Raw genomic sequence first — 20,131 nt, 5'->3', positions numbered from 1 at the left:
AAAAACTTAATATTTCAAAAAGTAATCATCCAATAAAAACAACAACCGACCAATGCTAATCTTTGAAAGCAAGACAATCAAAGGTAAACCACGAAAGCGCAAAATGCAAAAACACAAATGAATAAAATGAACCAAAACAGCGAAAAGAATAGATAAATGGAACATGCTGAGGAAAGTAACACCCCCAGTCCACACACCGATCCATCACCTTTCTAACAGTCTCACTGGGCATCTTGTCCTTATCCACACCGAATGCTGTCCCAGAGGCAATGCATCCGACTAGGATGCTAGTGTGGGTTCGAATCCCGCAACGAACCAGATTTTTACTCTTACATCCACAAAATTTTATGTAGTGGTCTGGGAGCTAGTCTTTCGAATGAGACGATAAACCCAAGTCCCGAGCGCAGCGTGCACTTAGCGCACGTAAAAGAACCCACGGCAACAAAACACGTCCCTGGCAAACTTCTGTGGAGAAATCCACTTTGATAGTATGACTCTTACACTTCCAGGCCGAAAAAAAGGTGGGTGGGTGTTGCACTGTCGCAACAAGCTCTCCGTGGGAAGAACAATCAGAATTTCAAACAGAAATCTGTTGTGACAAAACGTGATACAACAAAATACAGATCTAACATGTTCTCCATGTAAAAAAAAACAAACTGTTCGGGAGTGTGGTTCGATTCCAAGAGAGAGTGGAGCAGACAGGGGGATATAGGATCGACTGATGATGCACTCACTCACTCTCTCCTCACATCAATAGCAGGGCCACATGGAGTGGTTTTTATACAGTGTTTACTTTACAATACAACACACACACTAAGCAGTTCACCCTACTTAGCAAAAGCAACACACACTAAGGCAGCACACACTGCCTACTTCAAGTACTTCCTACAAGCAGCATCTACAAGCAGCACCTACAACTACAAGCAGCACACAGTAAAAAGTTCACCCTACACCTAAAGCAGCACACCTGGAACACAAAACACAAATCCAAAACCCAGGTCAGAAACTCTCAAAATATCCTGACATCACTGACATGAAAGGCCTATAGCCTCTCACAGTCTCAGCACCTTTCATCACATGTCCACCAGTATGCACCCCTCTCACACATAAATCTAGGTGAGGCAATACAACTTTACAAGCTTCATCAAGCTTACCTGCCACCAACAGTGACATACCATACTGACTAACTGTGCACAAAACATATCACTGACCAATACAACCCTGTGTTCAACACATGTTACCCATCATTCAATTAAATGGTGTGTTACCATTACCAAACAAATCTCCTCATTGCCTTCTCAAGGTATCCCACTGACACAAGTCAAAGGGGACAGAGTGTGGGTGGTGGGGGTGACACTGCTGGCACACTATAACATCCAATTAGATAAAGACTTCAGATTACAGACACCTTATTCATTCAAACTGATTTTAAAAGATGCCACATTCGAGAATAGTAATGAAAAACACTACGCAGTCTGAATAATGACCAGTCCTTTCATCCTAAAAGTGACCAAAAGTCGATTCGCTGAACAATTACTGTATGTATATGTATGACAGTCAGTCGTGTCCAACTAAGACCATCAGGACAGCAGAGGAGGCACCTGTTGTCCTGACTATCTGGGCTAGAATTTGTTTATAATAGAGAGTGTCTTGCCCAAGTTATTTCTCCACTCTCTTGGTCAAGAATGTTTTAGGACAGTCGGTGTTGGGATGGTTCTCAAAGGCTAACTTACCACCATGGCTGCAGTACTGAGTGCCAATGCAAACTTGCCTTCTGGTCTGAGAGTCATAGTCCTTTACAAAAGACTAAGCTGTGAATGACTTCCCTTTGTAGTGGAGAAACCATTGACGATACAGGTCTCACTTTACTGTTGGCCCAACTGTAAGCTTGTGTCAGTTTCTGATTTAAGCCGAGCGTTGAGCCAGACAGCAACAACTGTAGCCACTAGTTAAACAACGATCATCCAACAACAACTTATGAACACAGAGAGAGAGGGAGAGAGAAATTTCACTCACACACACTGGGCGAGAGAGAAACAGCGACAGCTTTTGTCTGATTGAACACAGAGTGAGTCAGATTTACCCCCACGTGAAGACGACAATACCTAGTTCAGGTCCACCACAACACGTTCCTTTACGACCAGCCCTCACCAACCCACCACCCCTTACTGACAGTCACCTCCACACCCCTCCCCCCTCCTCTCCCCCCCTGCCATCTCCATTTCTCCACACCCTGACGAGGATCTCTTCCACGTCCCTACAGTCTGACGGAGCAGGCCTCCGCTCTCTGCACCCTCTGCAGGGCATCCATGACGGAGAAGAAGACCTTGTCCTTGCCCGCCTTCTCCAGGAAGCCTGCCCGCTGAAGGGTGCCCAGCGTGGGCCCGGGCACGTCCGTCAGCATGACGTCAACGCCCACGCGCGAGAACTGCGTCACGACCAGCGTCAGCATGTCCACGCCCGCCACGTCGATGTACGTCATGGCCGAGCAGTCCACGATCACGTGCTGAGGTGTGCAGGGACCCGCCTCTTCCGCGTCCTTGACCCCTTCCTTGTCATTGACCTCTTCTTTCTCCTTGACACCTTCTTTGTCCTTGACCTTTTCTTTGTCCTTGATACCTTCTTTCTCTTTGACCTCTTCCTTCTCGTTGCGCAGGGCGGCGGGTGTGTCGTTGGCGAGTTTCCTGCCGCCGTGACAGCAGCCAGTGTCCAGGGTTCCGTCGCTGTGCTGGGGAAGGGAGTGTTCATCGGGAGGAGAGGCCGGGGGTAGGACGACGGTGTCGGTGTCGGCGCTGTGAGGGAGCGAGGACGGGTTGAAGACCAGCCGGTACAGCTGGCTTCTGAAGCGCTCCTGTGTGGCGAAGTAGAGCGCGGACTCGAACCTGCAACACCCTCACCGTTCCCCACGCCCCCGGCCCAGTGTTAGAACATCAGCATTGGTTGGATATGGTGGGTTCGGTTTCGGTTTTGTTTTGTTTATTTGGGGTTTTTGGGTTTGTTTTTTTTTTGTTTTGTAACGATGATAATAATAATAATAATATCACCACCACTAACACCACCACCACCACCAATTATGATAATGATGATAATAATAATAATAATAATAATACTAATAATGATGATGACAATAATAATGATAATGATAATAACAATAATAATAATAATGATACATGTATATAGCACTTTCAAATCAGTCAAACTGCATTACAATCACACATCAGTATTGCGAGTACATTCCCCTTCCACATATAAAGAATGAATTGAGGGTGCACGTTTTTCCCTCGGGTTAAAAAAAAAATACTTATTTATCTTTTTCTTGTTGGCAGTTAGGAGTATGACATGTGAAAGTGTATAATTACAACTATTAGTACTACTGCTACTACCACCACCACCACAACCATACCACCATGATACTACAAATTGTAGTTTGTGACGAGAGTTAAATTTTTGGGAGGGGGAGAAAAGGTATACAATGTGGTATATTTGGGGTTTCCAAACCAGCCTTGTATATTCACCACCTGACACTACTTCATTCATACACACACACACACACACACTCACAAACAAACACACACACACACACACACACTCTCTCTCTCTCTCTCTCTCTCACACACACACACACACACACACACACACACACACACACACACACACACATGAATCCCTCCCAGCAACAGGAAGCAGTAAAAACTGACCTGAAGATCTTCACCCCCGGCACAGGACACACCCCTTTCCGGCTCAGTGACAACACCAGGTCCTCACTGGCCGCCTTGCCCAGTAGCCTGCCCCTGGCCAGCTGACCAATCGCCATCACCGTCACCATGGAGAAGACCACGCCCACCAGTAGTCCAAGGTCAAGGTCACCAAAGATAGTGACGGCAGCGGTCACGGCCCAGATGAAGAAGTCTGCTTTGTTGACGTTCCACAGTGACTTCAAGTTACGAATCTGCAATAAAAATTTGGTTGGAAAGTTTTAATTTTACACGTCTGGTTTATTTTAAATCAACAATCTTTTCTTATCAATTTTTGAAACAAAAAGTGAAATCTTATATCATAATCTACCCATAATTCCTTAGTTCCGCATACTTTTAAAAATCTTCGTCAAGTGAATGTTAACACTATGTAATTATTCGGGGGTGGGCACTGGTAAAAATGGCATATGGAAATACTCAATATCTTCAAAGATTTTTTTTCTGAAAAGAGACTCAAGCTCATTCACCCAGAACAGCATGTAAAGAATGACAAGCATAGAGCAGAACCTGACTGCAGCCATACGCGAGAGCCGTATAAAAAGAAAACTTCTTGTTCCATCGAGCGGCTTGCGTTAAATAAAGGTCAGCAATGTCAGGTCTTTGGGCCACGATACGTCAGGTCACTGGCAACAAAATGTCAGATTTTTAGGCGACAACAAATCAGGTCTTCGGTTCACAATGCGTCAGGCATTTGGACAGCAAGGACTCAAGACTTTGGGCCACAAGATGTCTTTGGGCCAAACAAGTTCGGTCTTTGGACCACAAGAAGTCAGGCCTTTGGGTTACAACATGTCAGGTCTTTGGTCCACTATGCCTCAGGTCTTTGTGTCACAATATATCAAGTCTTAGAGCCACAACACGTCAGATCTTTGTGTCACAACACGTCAGGTCTTTGGGCCATAAGAAGTCAGGACTTTGGACAACAAAGAGCCAGGGGTTTTTTTTTAGCACGAAACGTCAGGACTTTGGGCAACAACACGTCAGAGGTTTGGGCCACAAGAAGCCAGGACTTTGGTCTATGATAGGTCAAGTTTTGGAGCCACAAAATGTCAGGACTTTGGGTTATAATAGGTCAAGTTTTGGAGCCACAAAATGCCAGGACTTTGGGCTACAATGGGTAAAGTTTGGGGCCACAAGAAGCCAGGACACTGGACTATGATAGGTCAAGTTTTGGAGCCACAAGAAGCCAGGACTTTGGGCCACAATAAGCCAGGACACTGGACTATGATAGGTCAAGTTTTGGGGCCACAAGAAGCCAGGACTTTGGGCCACAAGAAGCCAGGACACTGGACTATGATAGGTCAAGTTTTGGGGCCACAAGAAGCCAGGATTTGGGGCCAAAAATGTCAGGTCTTTAGACACATGACACCAGTCTTTGATCCAAGATCACCAAGGTTTACCTGCAGCAGGAGGTCCTTCATAGCCACGATGATCATGGCGGCCAACATGGCGATGGGCAGCGACACAAAGAGCTGTCCCGCCACGAGCAGCACGAGCAGAATGAACATGGCTGACGTCACGCCATTGAACGTGCTCTTTGAGCCCATGGAGCTGAGCATCATGGTGCGAGGGGGGCCGGTGCAGGACGGAAAGTTCTGGAAGAACCCCCCGACCAGCAGACACAGCCCGTAAGCCACCATCTCCTGGTTGTCGTCAATGGTGATGTCGTGCAGCTTGGCCGTCAGCTTGCCCAGGGAGATGGTCAGAGCGAAGATCAGGATGGCCGTGACGAAGGCGTCGGTAGCCACCCGGGATAGACTCCCCATGTCTGGCAGGGTGGGAGCTGGCAGACCGGCAGGCACGTCCCCGACAATGCCCAGCCCGAACTTGTCGTGAAGCTCCGCAAAGTGGGAGATGAGGGTGGAGACAATGACGACGAGTAGTTCGATGGGGACGGGAATCTTCAGCTTGTGCCTGTACCGCTCGTTGATCCCGATCTTCACTGCCAGCAGTATGGCCATGCAGATCAGACCTACGATGATGTCAGCTGGGTTGGCGTCAGTGATGTTCTTGAAGATATCGATGCAGGTCAGCACCAGCTTTCCATATCCGGAGTGGCCTTTTATTTGGACGTTGAGCATCTTTACTATCTGAACAAAACATGTAGAGAAAATCAGGCAGCATCAAAAGGTGATAAAAAACAAACAAACACGTATTGATTTCTATGGCGTATATTTTCCTCTTTCTAAAGATGTCTCGTTTTGTGATATTCTTCTGGTTATCTATAGGCCTTTAACAAAAGAGAATCCCCAGATAAAAAAAACAACAAAAAAACAAAAAACATAACCGTTCTGTCAAAAATGAATGTTTTGGTCAAAGATGTGTAAAATGATACACCGTAATTGCTAGCACAAATCGATTACATTTTTGTTGTTGTTGCACATATGATATATCCCTGTCTCAAGATATGCACAATGCTATTCAGCGCTTGTTTACACAGTTAATTGATACTCAACAGAGTTCTGAAATGTACTTCTGGAACTTTAGCACGTATTCAATCATCAGAGACAAGGATTACCTGGCTCGTTGTGATATGAATGGCAACAGAAAAAGTAAATCCGCCGATGAAAGACTTGGACAGGAAGTTGGTGATGAAACCCAGACGAAGTAGTCCCATAGCCAGCAGGATCACTCCGCCCAGAAAACAGGACGCTGCGGCAATCCCCACCTGCCCACCGATACAGCCACCTCTGTCTTTCAGAAGGGAGTCCAGTGTGTACATATGAGTATGTGTGTGTGCTCGAGTGTGTGTGTGTGTGTGTGCGTGTGTGTGCGTGTGTGTGTGTGTGTGTGTGTGTGCTTTCGTGCATGTGTTAAAACGTGTGTATGTGCTTCTGCAAGTGTGTACAAAATTTGCATATAACAAAAAAACGTGCAGGTGACACCATGACAATGCATTACACAACTGTCACCATGACAACACATCCACCTTATCTTGCAGTCACCATGACAACACCTCACACTGCAGTAACCATGACAACACCTCACACTGCAATCAGTCACCATGGCAACACATCCACTTTATACTGCAGTCACCATAACAACACCTTACACTGTAGTCATCACCATGACAACACATCACACTGCAGCCAGTCAGTCACCATGGCAACACCTCACACTGCAGTCAGTCACCATGGCAACACCTCACACTGCAGTCAGTCACCATGACACCTCACACTGCAGTCACCATGACAACACCTCAAACAGCACTCAGTCAACATGACAGTTGACCCACCTTATACTGCAGAAAGTCAGTCACTATGAAAACGGACCCAACTTATACTACAGTCACCATGCCAACACCTCATACTGCAGTCAGTCAGTCACCATGGCAACACCTCACACTGCAGTCAGTCACCATGACAACACCTCACCCTGCAGTCAGTCACCATGGCAACACCTCACACTGCAGTCAGTCAGTCACCATGACAATGGACCCCCACCTTGTACTGCAGCTCCTCCTCGGACGACCAGGTGGCGTTGGTCCCCAGGGCTGACCGGAAGCTGTCGGCTTCCCGAGTGACCAGGTTGGCCGTCAGCAGAGCGATGAGGGCGTTGGTTCCCATGGAGATGTGGGGGGAGGTGCCGAACAGCAGGTAGACCAGGATGGGGAAGAAGGTGGTGTACAGGCCGTACACGGGACTGAGGGAGGCCAGGAGGCCGAAGCCGAGGCCCTGGGGCAGGTGGATGAAGCCCACGGAGAGGCCGCCGATGACGTCACTCACCACCCACTTCCTCCACTGGTACATCCTCAGAAACCTGAATTGTCCAACACGTACCACTACAGTGGCAAACTCCTCCTCCTCCTTCTCCTCTTCCACTTCTACTTCTTCTTCTCCTTTCGAGGGCTGCAACTTCCACGTTCGCTTGTGTGTAAGAGTGGGCTTTTACGTCTATGACCGTTTTTACCACCACCTTGTAAGCAGCCAAACTCAGTTTTTCGGGGGGATGCATGCTGGGTATGTTTTTGTTTCCATAACCCACTGAACACAGACATGGATTACAGGATCTTTAACGTGCGTATTTGATATCCTGCATGCGTATACACGAAGCGGGTTCAGGCAACTAAGGAGATCTGCTCATATGTTGACCTGGGAGAGGGAAAGAAATCTCCACCCTTAACCCACCAGGTGCGCCCAATCCGGGGATGGAACTCGGTGAAACTAGGGCAGGGATCCAGCGCTTTGATCACCACAACCTTCATGGAACATGGTGAAACTAGGGCAGGGATCCAACGCAAACTCAAAGCGCTATTCCTCAGAAACCTACATTGACGAGCATAAAATTTCACAAGTATGGGAAACTTGCATTTCACAAAATGGTTGTGATCAGTCTGTCTCGATTTGATTGAAACGATACATTTCAATCCAAGATGAAAACAACGTGTGAAAGACTCACCTGACGAACGGAAAGTAGCCCAACACATGGCGGCCCATGCATTGTGGGGAGGGCTGGCACGCTTTCTTGATGACGCCACAGGCTGTCTGGGGCTCTGATTGGTCCGTGTAGATCTCCTCGATTGTCTCCCGTGTGTGCAGCTGACGCCGGAAGACCAGCGGTTCCGTTCCCAAAGATGACAGCTCTGCTTTCTCCCCGTGGTCCCCCATCCCCTCTTCGTCCGCCTGCATCCACCGTTTATATGGAATTCAGTGCTGTCAAGTGAAGTGCTGTGAAGTGCTGTGCTGTGCTGTGAAGTGAAGTGCAGTGCTGTGAAGTGCTGCGAAGTGAAGTGCTGTGAAGTGAAGTGCAGTGAAGTGTAGTGCTGTGAAATGCAGTGCTGTGAAGTGAAGTGCAGTGAAGTGTAGTGCTGTGAAATGCTGTGCTGTGAAGTGAAGTGCAGTGCTGTGAAGTGCTGCGAAGTGAAGTGCAGTGAAGTGTAGTGCTGTGAAATGCAGTGCTGTGAAGTGCAGTGCAGTGTGTTGTCATGCAATTAGCAGGCTATAATCCAACAGCAAAGTGAGAGCTGCATGAGAACGAACGAACAGGGTGACTGGGAAAGTTTCTGGAATGTGAGAAATGAAGTAGTGGATAAGGTACGGAAAAGGAAGTTACCGTCGACGGAAAAACATACTACTCCAGTCTAGATAAAGCAAACATATCTAATGAATTTTTTTTATAGACCAGTGTAAACTAGTAGATACAGACCATCCTCTTCCACACGTAGTATACAATCGACACAGATAGAAGAAATAACACTGACAGCTTTGAAGTGAAAACCATTATTAGTAATCTTGATACAAAAAAGGCATCTGGCCCTGACCTAATTCATAACAAATTATTAGTCGCTTCAGTTGATGTCATGTCTGCTCCACTCAGCACATTCTTTAACCGATGCTTGGACGAAGGCAAATTTCCACAGCTTTGGAAAACAGCAAATGTTACACCAGTTCATAAAAAAGGAACCAAAGACGAATGTACTAATTATCGGCCGATCTCCCTTTTAAGTTGTGTAGGAAAAGTCTTTGAAAGATGTGTGCACAAATATGTTCATAATTTTCCTACATCCAATAACTTGATTTCGGAAACACAGTCAGGGATTATTCATGGTGACTCGACAATTAACCAACCTCTTATCATCTATGACAACTTAGTAAATAACTACGATAAAAGTATTCCTGTTCAGTCAATATTTTTTTTTTTTTATATCTAAAGCTTTCGATCGTGTGTGGCACAGAGGCCTTTTACTTAAGCTGGAAGCTGCTGGTATCAGAGGCAAAACTCTTCGTTTGGTTTCGAGATTATCTCTCAGACAGGTACCAGTCAGTTCTAATCAAAGGTGCACAGTCAGTTAAGTTAAAACTTCCTAAGGGTGTACCACAGGGATCTGTTCTTGGTCCACTGTTATTTCTAGTCTATATCAGTGGAGTGATGGCCTAGAGGTAACGCGTCCGCCTAGGAAGCGAGAGAATCTGAGGGCGCTGGTTCGAATCACGGCTCAGCCGCCGATATTTTCTCCCCCTCCATTAGACCTTGAGTGGTGGTCTGGACGCTAGTCATTCGGATGATACGATAAACCGAGGTCCCGTGTGCAGCATGCACTTAGCGCACGTAAAAGAACCCACGGCAACAAAAGGGTTGTTCCTGGCAAAATTCTGTAGAAAAATCCACTTCGACAGGAAAAACAAATAAAACTGCACACAGGAAAAAATACAAAAAAATGGGTGGCGCTGTAGTGGAGCGACGCGTTCTCCCTGGGGAGAGCAGCCCGAATTTCACACAAAGAAATCTGTTGTGATAAAAAGGAATACAAATACAAATACAAAATCAATGACATAGTCTGTAGTATTAGTTCTGATATCAAATTATTTGCTGACGACACGAGCATGTCTCTGCAATGAGAAGCCCTGTCACGAGAAAAGAAACCCTATAAGCTGACTTAAATAGAATAGACGTTTGGGCAAATACATGGAAAGTTAAATTTGATGAATCTAAAACAGAACTACTAAATGTATTCCGGGGAAACGTAGAATGCTACGACCTAACTTTTGGAAGTGTCAACTTACCACAGCACAGTCAACACAAGCACCTAGGGGTCATTCTGCAAAGCAATTGTAGGTGGGGTGACCACATAGATAGTACCGTTAGTAAGGCTGGGTTACTGATCAACTGTCTTCGTTCATTTAAGTACAAGCTCACCAGGGGGGCTCTGGAAACGATGTATAGATCCTTCATCGTCCCAATCTTTCACTATGCTGATGTAATCTGGGACAAGTTCGCACAGTACCAATGTAAAATGTTGGAAGACTTACACGTTTTGCGTATTATCATTGGTACCATACGTGGTACTAGCCACGATAAATTGCTTGCATAATCAGGATTCTGTTCAATAAAAGAAAGGTGTGGTAGACATAACATAATAATGTACTTTAAAATCATCAACAATATTTGTCCTCAGTACCTTACCCACTTATTGCCCCCTCTCGTGTCAACAGTAAACCCATACCACAGGCGAAGACCATTTGAAAAAATCGTCCCTCCACACCACACTGACATTTTCAACAGAACTTTTTTCCCTTCAGCCACAGCTATTTGGAACACCCTTTCTCTTTCTGTTCAACAGACCCAGTCTCTCAGTCAACTGAAACGCTACCTTTCCTCTACAGACACTACAGTCCCACCATATTATTATCTGGGTAAAAGGAAAGAACAAATTATTCACTGTCGTCTGAGACTTGGTATGAGCGAATTAAACTCTGACATGTATAATAGACATATGAGGAATGATCCGTCCTGTGCTTGCAGTTTTCCACAAGAGACAGCTGAGCATTTTCTATTGTACTGTCCGAACCACAACATACATAAAAGAAATATTATTCATAATCTCCCACAAGAACAAATCACTGTACATAACTTACTATTTGGTAACACCTCCTTCAGTCTTGAGATAAATGTCAGCATCTTTGAAACTGTTCATAAGTTTATTACTCAAAGTGAACGATTCGATTCTTAATTCAGACAATTCCCTCTTTTTATGTACATGTATATGTGTCTGTATATATATATGTATATATATATATATGTATGTATGTATGTATGTATGTATGTGTGCGCTCGCGCGTGTGTGTTTGTGTGTGGATGGGCATGTGTGTGTACGTATACATAATTATACCCATAAATGTTTGCATGCATTTAATTCAAAGCTTTTTAATGATGAGTAATATCCTGTCTATATGCATATGTGTAAGTGCATGTGCCTGAAAGAGTGCTGCCCTTTCACTTGCCAGCTCATGATATGAATACATGATGGCATGCTTGCTTGCTTTTTTTGCGGCGGGACGGTTGGCCTTCACCGCTTTGTTTGTCGGCCAAATTCAGTCCTGCTGTGCTTGTGTCCCAGCATTGGTGTTTCTCGTTCTCTCTCTATTGACATCTTTTTCCACCACACATTTATTATTCATTTTTCTTCACTTTATTTATATCTCAGCTTATTTTCGTTCAAAACTCATGTATGTTCACGTCTTAACTTCTAGTTATGATGACATCCGTCACATATTTAGTATGTACATGTATCAGGACAGGACTTTATATAAGATTTTCTTGTTGTCCTGTTCATCGATATCTGTGTTGTATTGTGACATGTTCCAAATAAAATACTGTTTAACTCACTCAGTACGGCCAGTCATCTCTTCTCCTCTACACAGACCCCTCGGATGTCCAGTGGGTGTCTGAATGACCCAACCTTTAGCTTCCGTCGTCAGAATTGTGGTATTCTTTGTCAACATTCACCTCTTCAGTATAAGAGCCTTCCGCTTGCAATATTTTGATGATGGTGATTGGGATGAAACGCTGTTAACGTCGTCTCTTTCGCCGTTCGTATGGAGAGAGTTAAACCAATTTGACAGTTGGCCAGTTGATTCTACACTGGTACACATCAGTTTGACAGCTGGCCAGTTGAATCTACACCGTTACACGTCAGTCTGTCAGCTGGCCAGTTGATTCTACACCGGTACACGTCAGTTTGACAGCTGGCCAGTTGATTCTACACCGGTGCACGTCAGTTTGACAGCTGGCCAGTTGATTCTACACCAGTACACGTCAGACAGCTGGCCAGTTGATTTTACACCGGTAGACATCAGTTTGACAGCTGGCCAGTTGATTCTACACCGGTACACGTCAGTTTGACAGCTGGCCAGTTGATTCTACACCGTTACACGTCAGTTTGACAGCTGGCCAGTTGATTTTACACCGTTACACGTCAGTTTGACAGCTGGCCAGTTGATTTTACACCGTTACACGTCAGTTTGACAGCTGGCCAGTTGATTCTACACCGGTACACGTCAGTTTGTCAGCTGGCCAGTTGATTCTACACCGGTACACGTCAGTTTGACAGCTGGCCAGTTGATTCTACACCGTTACACGTCAGTTTGACAGCTGGCCAGTTGATTCTACACCGGTACACGTCAGTTTGACAGCTGGCCAGTTGATTCTACACCGTTACACGTCAGTTTGACAGCTGGCCAGTTGATTTTACACCGTTACACGTCAGTTTGACAGCTGGCCAGTTGATTTTACACCGTTACACGTCAGTTTGACAGCTGGCCAGTTGATTCTACACCGGTACACGTCAATTTGACAGCTGGCCAGTTGATTCTACACCGTTACACGTCAATTTGACAGCTGGCCAGTTGATTCTACACCGTTACACGTCAATTTGACAGCTGGCCAGTTGATTCTACACCGGTACACGTCAGTTTCCTTTTACTGTACTGCACTGCACTATTGTATTGTACTGCACTGCATTGCATTATATTGCATGGCATTGTATTGCATGGTATTGTATTGCATTGCGTTGCACTGTATTGGCATTGAACTGTATTGTATTACTTTTTTGTCGGAGATTTCTCTGGGCAGAACGCGTCGCTAGAGTGCAACATCTCTCTCTCTCTTTTCTTTCTTTTTTTTTCTTTTTTTTTTCCTGTTTTCAAATGCATTTATTTTCCTATCAAAGTGGATTTTTCAACATGAATTTTTTGGGTTGCTGTTGCCGTGAGTTCTTTTACGTGCGCTAAGTGCATGCTGCACACGGGACCTTGGTTTATCGTCTCACCTGCTTTCCTTTTTCTCCCAAGCATCTGATCAGCCCGGGGGTGGAATAAATAAGTGAGCAGCTAGCTGACATCCTTGACACTTTGCAGGCAAGGATACCACACGCCTACACTTCAAACAGCTCAAAATACGTTTGGTGGTGTTCTTTTTCCTCACTGTTTTGAGGGGATGGGGGTGTGGTCAATGGGGGGTGGAGCGTGATGAGGAAGTTGTGGGGAAGAAAAAAAAAGCGGGAGCCGGGGTGGTTTAGTTTGGGGGGGGGGGGTGAAGGGGGGCGGACACCCTTTCTGTGTTGGGATCCCTTTCTGGGAATCAACTGGTATCGGCGTGAACAGCGACAAGTGATAAGCCTTACTGATAAAAACCCATGTCAGCGCACGATTTGTCGCACTTTGCTAGACAAGGCCACAGACACAAGGAGAGAGAGAGGGAGTGAGAGAGAGAATGAATGAATGAATGAATGAATGAATCTTTATTTTCCAACGGTGAAGATATTAGCACTTTCTGCCGTTGTTCTAAGAGACACAGAAACATGTACGCATATAAATGTAGTTATACTTAATACTTAATACATTTATAATGTACGAGTATAACACAGCGTCAAACTGAGAGACACGACATCGCTCACATCTGTACGTAACGGAAGCGAGTAACACACACACGGACACACGCACGCACTAACACACACACACACACACACCAAAGGAAAAACAACAACAAAACCCTAGCATGAATGCTACACATTATGTGAAAGACAGAGAGAGGGAGAGACAGAGGGGAGAGAGAGACAGAGACAAACAGACACAGAGAGAGAGAGAGATGTAAAGATATATCAGTGTGGGGAAAAAAAAAGTTGGGTGAGGATGGTTCACAATTTGTAATACATGTAAGTATACAGAATCGTAGACGTGACCAGACTAGAGTTTGATTTCGATTGTTTGTGTCCACTGTAAAGAGAAAATCTCTGAAAACAATATTCTATGGCGTGATACGTTATCAACTGATTGACGCGTTTCGACATAGTTTGTAAGGATTGTCAGTGGCAATTGATTGTTCCAGCAGTGCGTGCCGGAATATGCCAAACTCGATTTATAAAGGTCTGTTCTTGGCTTGGGTAGAGTAAGAGTCGCATTTCGGGAGTTTGGGTTGCGAGTTTCACAGCAGATAATGGTTTGGTGTAGATAGGTAGGGCATTTACCGAATATAATTTTATGCATAAGTACGCACTTATTCAATATTAGGTGCTTTGTCAAGGAAAGAGGTGCTGGCAGTTGATATTGATGACTGCGTGTGTTTCGTAAAACACCATTGAGGTGTTTTACAGAACGTCTGTGTACAGAATCTAGTTTTTTCATGTGCACTTCGCTGCAGTTGTCCCACACGTTTGAAACGTAATTAATTCTAGACATGATGTGAGAATGGAAAAAGAAATAGGAAACCTCTGGACTGACGACATGTTTTAAACGGGATAATAGGTAAAAAATTTTTGCAACTGACCTTGATAAAGAACTGATATGTGCCTCCCATTTTAGCTGGTTGTCAATAACGACACCAAGGTGTCGATGTTCTGTAACTTGTTCAATAGCTTGGCCGTCGATTGACAAAGTGAGCGGATTTAAGCCACGCTGGTGCTTTTGGCGAGTGGCTACAATCATACTCTTTGTTTTTTCTGGGTTAAGGAGCATATTATTTTCTGTACACCAGTTGGATACTTCGGTTAGGCTGGTTTGTAATCTATCATTAATGTGCTCTGAATTTACTCCATATGTATGAAGAGAAGAGTCATCTGCAAACATGTCGCATGATATTGCAGATGAGGAGATACATAATGGAAGATCATTGATATAAAGGTTGAACAATAAGGGGCCGAGCACAGGGTCTTGGAAAAAGGGTCTTGGGGAATGCCCAATTTAGTTATTCCCACATTCGAAAAAGTCCCGTTTACTAATATACTCTGTTTTCTTTCTTTTAAGTATGACTCAAAAAAATTAACAGAATTTGTATCAAGCTGACAAACCCGTAGCTTTTCGAGGGAGAGAGAGGGAGGGAGAGAGAGAGGGGGGGAGAGAGAGAGGGGAGAGAGAGAGAGAGAGAGAACGCTTAACCTGGATATTTTTCGAAGACTAAATGTGCCTTACAAAAATTATAACTGGCTGCCCTTATTTTTTATTATAACCTGCTTACCCGGGATCTAATTTTCCACCCGAGCGGAAAAAACTTCCGTGACTAGCGACACAGATGGATAACACACATACCCGCTGGTTTCAGTGTGAAGCTGTTTTTCTCTCTCTATCTCTATTGCCCCCCGCACCCCTCCCCCCCCCCCCTCCTCACCCTTCCCACCCAGCTGTGTCAGTGAAACTTGTCAGTTTGATTCATGACTTTTTCTGACAGACAGGTGAGAAAGTTGAGGAGGGATGTGGAACGTGGGGTGTTAATTTAAATAGTTTGCAACCCGAAGCGTTGTGTGACAGCGGAGGAGAGTGGAATCAGTATTTTTCTTGATGTGTACTCTCTTGTCTCTGTCCCTCTCTCTCTCTTTCTCTGTCTCTGTCTCTCTTCTCATTTGTCTATCCGTCTCTTTCTGCCTGTCGCTGTCTCTGTTTTTCTGTCAGTCTGTCGCTCTCCCTCTCTCTGTTTTTCTGTCAGTCTGTCGCTCTCCCTCTCTCTGTTTTTCTGTCAGTCTGTCGCTCTCCCTCTCTCTGTTTTTCTGTCAGTCTGTCGCTCTCCCTCTCTCTGTTTTTCTCTCTGTCTCTCTTCCCATTTGTCTATCCGTCTCTTTCTGCCTGTCGCTGTTTCTGTCTCTGTTTTTCTCCGTGTCTGTCTGTCGCTCTCTCTCTCTCTCTGTTTTTTTTTTCTCTCACTCTCTATTCTCTCACTGTCTTTGGCCGTCCGTCTCTGTGTGTGTCTGTGTCTCCTTGTGTCTGTGGCCTTGTCTAGCAAAGTGCGACAAATCGTGCGTTGACATGGGTTTTTATCATTAAGGCTAATTACTTCTCGCTGTTCACGCTGATACTGCTTGATCCCAGACAGGGGTCCCAACACAGAAAGGGTGTCGCCCCACCCCCAAGTGAGTGTAATTATGTTCAGTTAAAAAACAAAGACATAATGAAAATGAATAATCTTGCAACCGAGATATCAAGGGTACTCTTATGCATCTCTCTCTCTCTCTCTCTCTCTCTCTCTCACACACACACACACACACACACACACACACACACACACACAAATTATTTGATTTTTCTTTTCCTTTCAAAGAAACCTCGGTTTATTCCTGTCCCCTTCTAACACGAAAAAAGAGACAAAGTTCCGTGATGTTTGAACACACAGTGGAGTGGTGGCCATGTGGCAACGCGTCCGACTAGGTCGCCGCGAATGTTCATATGTTCGAGTCCCACATAAATCGGGATGTTTACCCCAACCCCCTCTACTGACTGGTGGTCTGGGTTCCAGTCTTCGGGATGAGATGACAAACCGAGGTTCCGTGCGCAGTATGCAAGTAGCGCACGTAAAAGAATCTACGGCAACCAAGAAAAGGTTCTGTGAAAAAGCGATTTATTGTCGACAATAGGCGGCGGGTGTGTGTGTGTGTGTGTGTGCGTGTGTGTGTGTGTCGGGATTAGTAGGTGGCGCCCTGCGCTTGTTCAACCAGAGAACAGACACTATCGTTCACCACCGAAGTGACTCGGGAGCAGTGCAGGGTCTCCTCTGGTGAGTGGCCTCATGGCGACCTCCCATCAAAAGCTCCCTGTGGACAGCTGGAGCTGGTCCCAGTTGCAGACGGACCTGTGTGTGGCTGTGTACAGGAGTGAGCTGTGCGGCGGCTATTGTCATCATCCGCATTCTCCACCCTGCTTAACTTAATGAACGCTTTGTGAAACACAAGTTTCATCGTTCTTAAAGTCTATACAAGTGCAAACATAAGTATCTCTGTTCATAAAGTCTATACAATTGTAATCTGGCAAATATTGAAATGGAATGAATCATGTTGACAGATTTTGTTTAGCGAGTACGATTCCTGATTTTATTGTGTCCGAAAGCAGCTGTCCTTCATCTGCTGTCAGTCAGGCGCCGTCACGTGATGTGAAATGACATCAGCTCTAGTGGAAGACTTAAACTGACCACCCATCCTCCCTCCACGGTTTATTTCTGTGAATGGTTTGTGTCAAATGTCAATGAAGGTATACAACACAATACAACACAACCCAACCCAATACAACACTACAACACAACACAACCCAATACAACACTACAATACAACACAACACAGCACAACACAATACAACAAACACCATACAACACAATACAACACAATACAATACAGTACAACACAATACAATACAACACAATACAAAACACAATACAACACAACACAAAACAACACAATACAGTACAATCCAAACCAATCCATTACAATGCAATGTGATACAGTGCAATGCAACACAATGCAGCACAATACCAAAACAATACAGCATGCTACAACACATGACATGATATGATATGATGCCACATGACAGAACATGACGCGACACAACCCAAATGTGACGATGGCTTTGCAATGCACAGCACTGCACAGCACAGCACAGCACAGCACTGCACAGCACAGCACAACACGACACAGCACAGCACAACACAGAACAACCCAACCCAGCCAACATTACTTGTTTACTCACCTGATAAGCGGCGTTCAGCATCTTGGAAAGAAGAAAGATTTTTTCTACCTCACACTCTTGTCCACTTCACCACCTCCACCCCACCCCCTCCTGCACCGCTTTTCACCAGAGTCACCCCCTGCACGTGTTCTTGGCTTCACACTTCACACTTCCTCACTGTCTCCCTAAAAACCAGGAACAGTTTTCCCTGGACTGGCAACACCTCTGAATGGCTGACGCACTACATAGTGTCTGATACGCATCACATCACATCGTTCGGAGACTATCACTGTACACATCCATGGTTCAGTTCAGTTCAGTTACAAAAGGAAGCGTCACTGCGTTCGGACTAATTCATGTACGCTACATCACATCTGCCAAGGAGATGCCTGACCAGCAGTGTAACCCAATGCGCTCAGTCAGGCCTTGAGGGAAAATGAAAAGAAATGAAGTAAAATAAGATAGAAAAGTGAATAGATAGATGACTGGATTAATGAACTGATAAAATAAACCAGTAAATAAAAACAAAAAACGAAAAATAAAATAGAATAAGACAAACACATAAACAGATATATGAGATGAATAACACACCATGTTTACATATGAATATATAAAATAACACATCCACGATGTCCATGAACATGCTCCTTCTGTAGCCTACACATCCACAATGTACCCACACATCTCCATAAAGATCCAAAATGTCCGTGTACACACACACACGCACACACGCACGACGCACGCATACACCCTCTGTACAAATCCAAGCTGTCTGCGCACACGCACACACACATCACATCACTGGCAGCTGCTGATCCACATTACTCCACCAATGATTACGTGTATCACAGAAAGCGTTTCGAACACTGAAACTGAAAGAGCAGTCCTCTGGAAGGAATGGCAAACAAGTATCCATTATTGTCACGATGTTAGCTGGCCAAGCCACGTGCTTGATTTAAAAACCACCCGTAACACACAGCCTGACTATGTGTCGATGTTTTGGTTGGCCAGTATCAAACACATGGTGTGTGTGTGTGTGTGTGTGTGTGTGCAAGGACGCGGGTACGTCTCGTAATCAACACTGTTCCAAACGGCCTTTTTGTGGGCCGAGTTTGTGGTTTGGGACTGACTGACTGACTTCTGGGACGTCCACTCGTCAAGCCCGTGTGTGTGTGTGCGTGCGTGTGTGCGTGCGTGTGTGCGTACGTGTGTGTGTGTGTTCGATTTCGAGGCTCGTGACGCACTGACGATCTTCATAAAGAAAACGTGGGGCGGGGCGATGGGGGGTGGGGGTCTGGGGGCGGGGTGATGGGGGATGGGGGGGGGGGGACGCACGGGAAGAGAGGAGCAAGATCACCCACTGGAACCACTTTCTCTCTCTTTCTGTTGCCCCCCATGTCATTTTATCACTCACAGCTCCATGCCGCATTTCACGAAAAGAAAGGCAGCTATTTCCTGTTGTTGTAGTGAACTGACTCCATTTTGTATATTCCTCCATAGACATTCACCGTCCTCTTTCACTCAATGTAAGAGTGGGCTTTTGGAGTTTGTAGGCAGCCATTTCCAAGGTGTATGCTGGGTGTGTTCTTGTGTCTATAACCAACCGAACAGTATCAGTGCATGCAGTTTTATTTGTTTTTCCTATCGAAGTGGATTTTTCTACAGAATTTTGCCAGGGAACAACCCTTTTGTTGCCGCGGGTTCTGTTACGTGTGCTAAGTGCATGCTGTACACAGGACCTCGGTTAATCGTTTCATCCGAATGACTAGCTTCCAGACCACCACTCAAGGTCTAGTGGAGGGGGAGAAAATATTGGCGGCTGAGCCATGATTCGAATCAGCGCGCTCAGATTCTCTCGCTTCCTAGGCGGACGCATTACCTCTAGGCCATCACTCCACTTTTGGGAGTTGCACATATGGGAGTTGCTGCCCACGGACGAAGAAGAAGAAGCCTGGAAGTGAGGGACCCAGTTGGTCACATCACGTGTAACAGTGGCCCTGTGGTACACTGTCTGACCAGGAAGTGAGGGGCCCGGGTTCGATTCCCCACAACGACCAGGATTATTTTGAACATCCCCCATCCCCTTTCACCAGACCTTGAATGGTGGTCTGAGTGCCAGTCTTTTGGTGAAGGTGACAAAAACGAGGTCCGCTGTATAGTCTGCATTTGGAGCACTTC

The 20,131-nt window shown here is 45.4% G+C and overlaps 1 protein-coding gene across 4 annotated transcripts; it reads right to left on the bottom strand.

The window, feature by feature from the left end:
• Positions 1–735: 735 nt before the first annotated feature.
• LOC143286709 (prestin-like) lies at positions 736–19,067 on the bottom strand. 4 transcript variants are annotated; one of them, XM_076594394.1, is made up of 8 exons: positions 18,545–19,067; positions 17,975–18,378; positions 8,154–8,377; positions 7,199–7,514; positions 6,274–6,423; positions 5,156–5,845; positions 3,699–3,949; positions 736–2,882 (listed from the first exon to the last, which is right to left on the bottom strand). In XM_076594394.1, the coding sequence occupies exons 2-8, from the start codon at positions 17,993–17,995 to the stop codon at positions 2,258–2,260; spliced, it is 2,277 nt and encodes a 758-aa protein (XP_076450509.1). In that variant the 5' UTR covers positions 17,996–18,378; positions 18,545–19,067; the 3' UTR covers positions 736–2,257. The 4 variants fall into 4 exon arrangements, with proteins under 4 accessions (XP_076450509.1, XP_076450510.1, XP_076450511.1 ...); XM_076594395.1 differs by having other exon boundaries at positions 18,746–19,067; XM_076594396.1 differs by having other exon boundaries at positions 18,794–19,067.
• Between the last annotated feature and the right edge of the window lie 1,064 nt (positions 19,068–20,131).

This window comes from Babylonia areolata, chromosome 10 (assembly GCF_041734735.1).
Source record: "Babylonia areolata isolate BAREFJ2019XMU chromosome 10, ASM4173473v1, whole genome shotgun sequence".
NCBI classification, from domain to species: Eukaryota; Metazoa; Mollusca; class Gastropoda; order Neogastropoda; family Buccinidae; genus Babylonia; species Babylonia areolata.
This window is presented reverse-complemented; position numbering and strand designations above follow the sequence as displayed.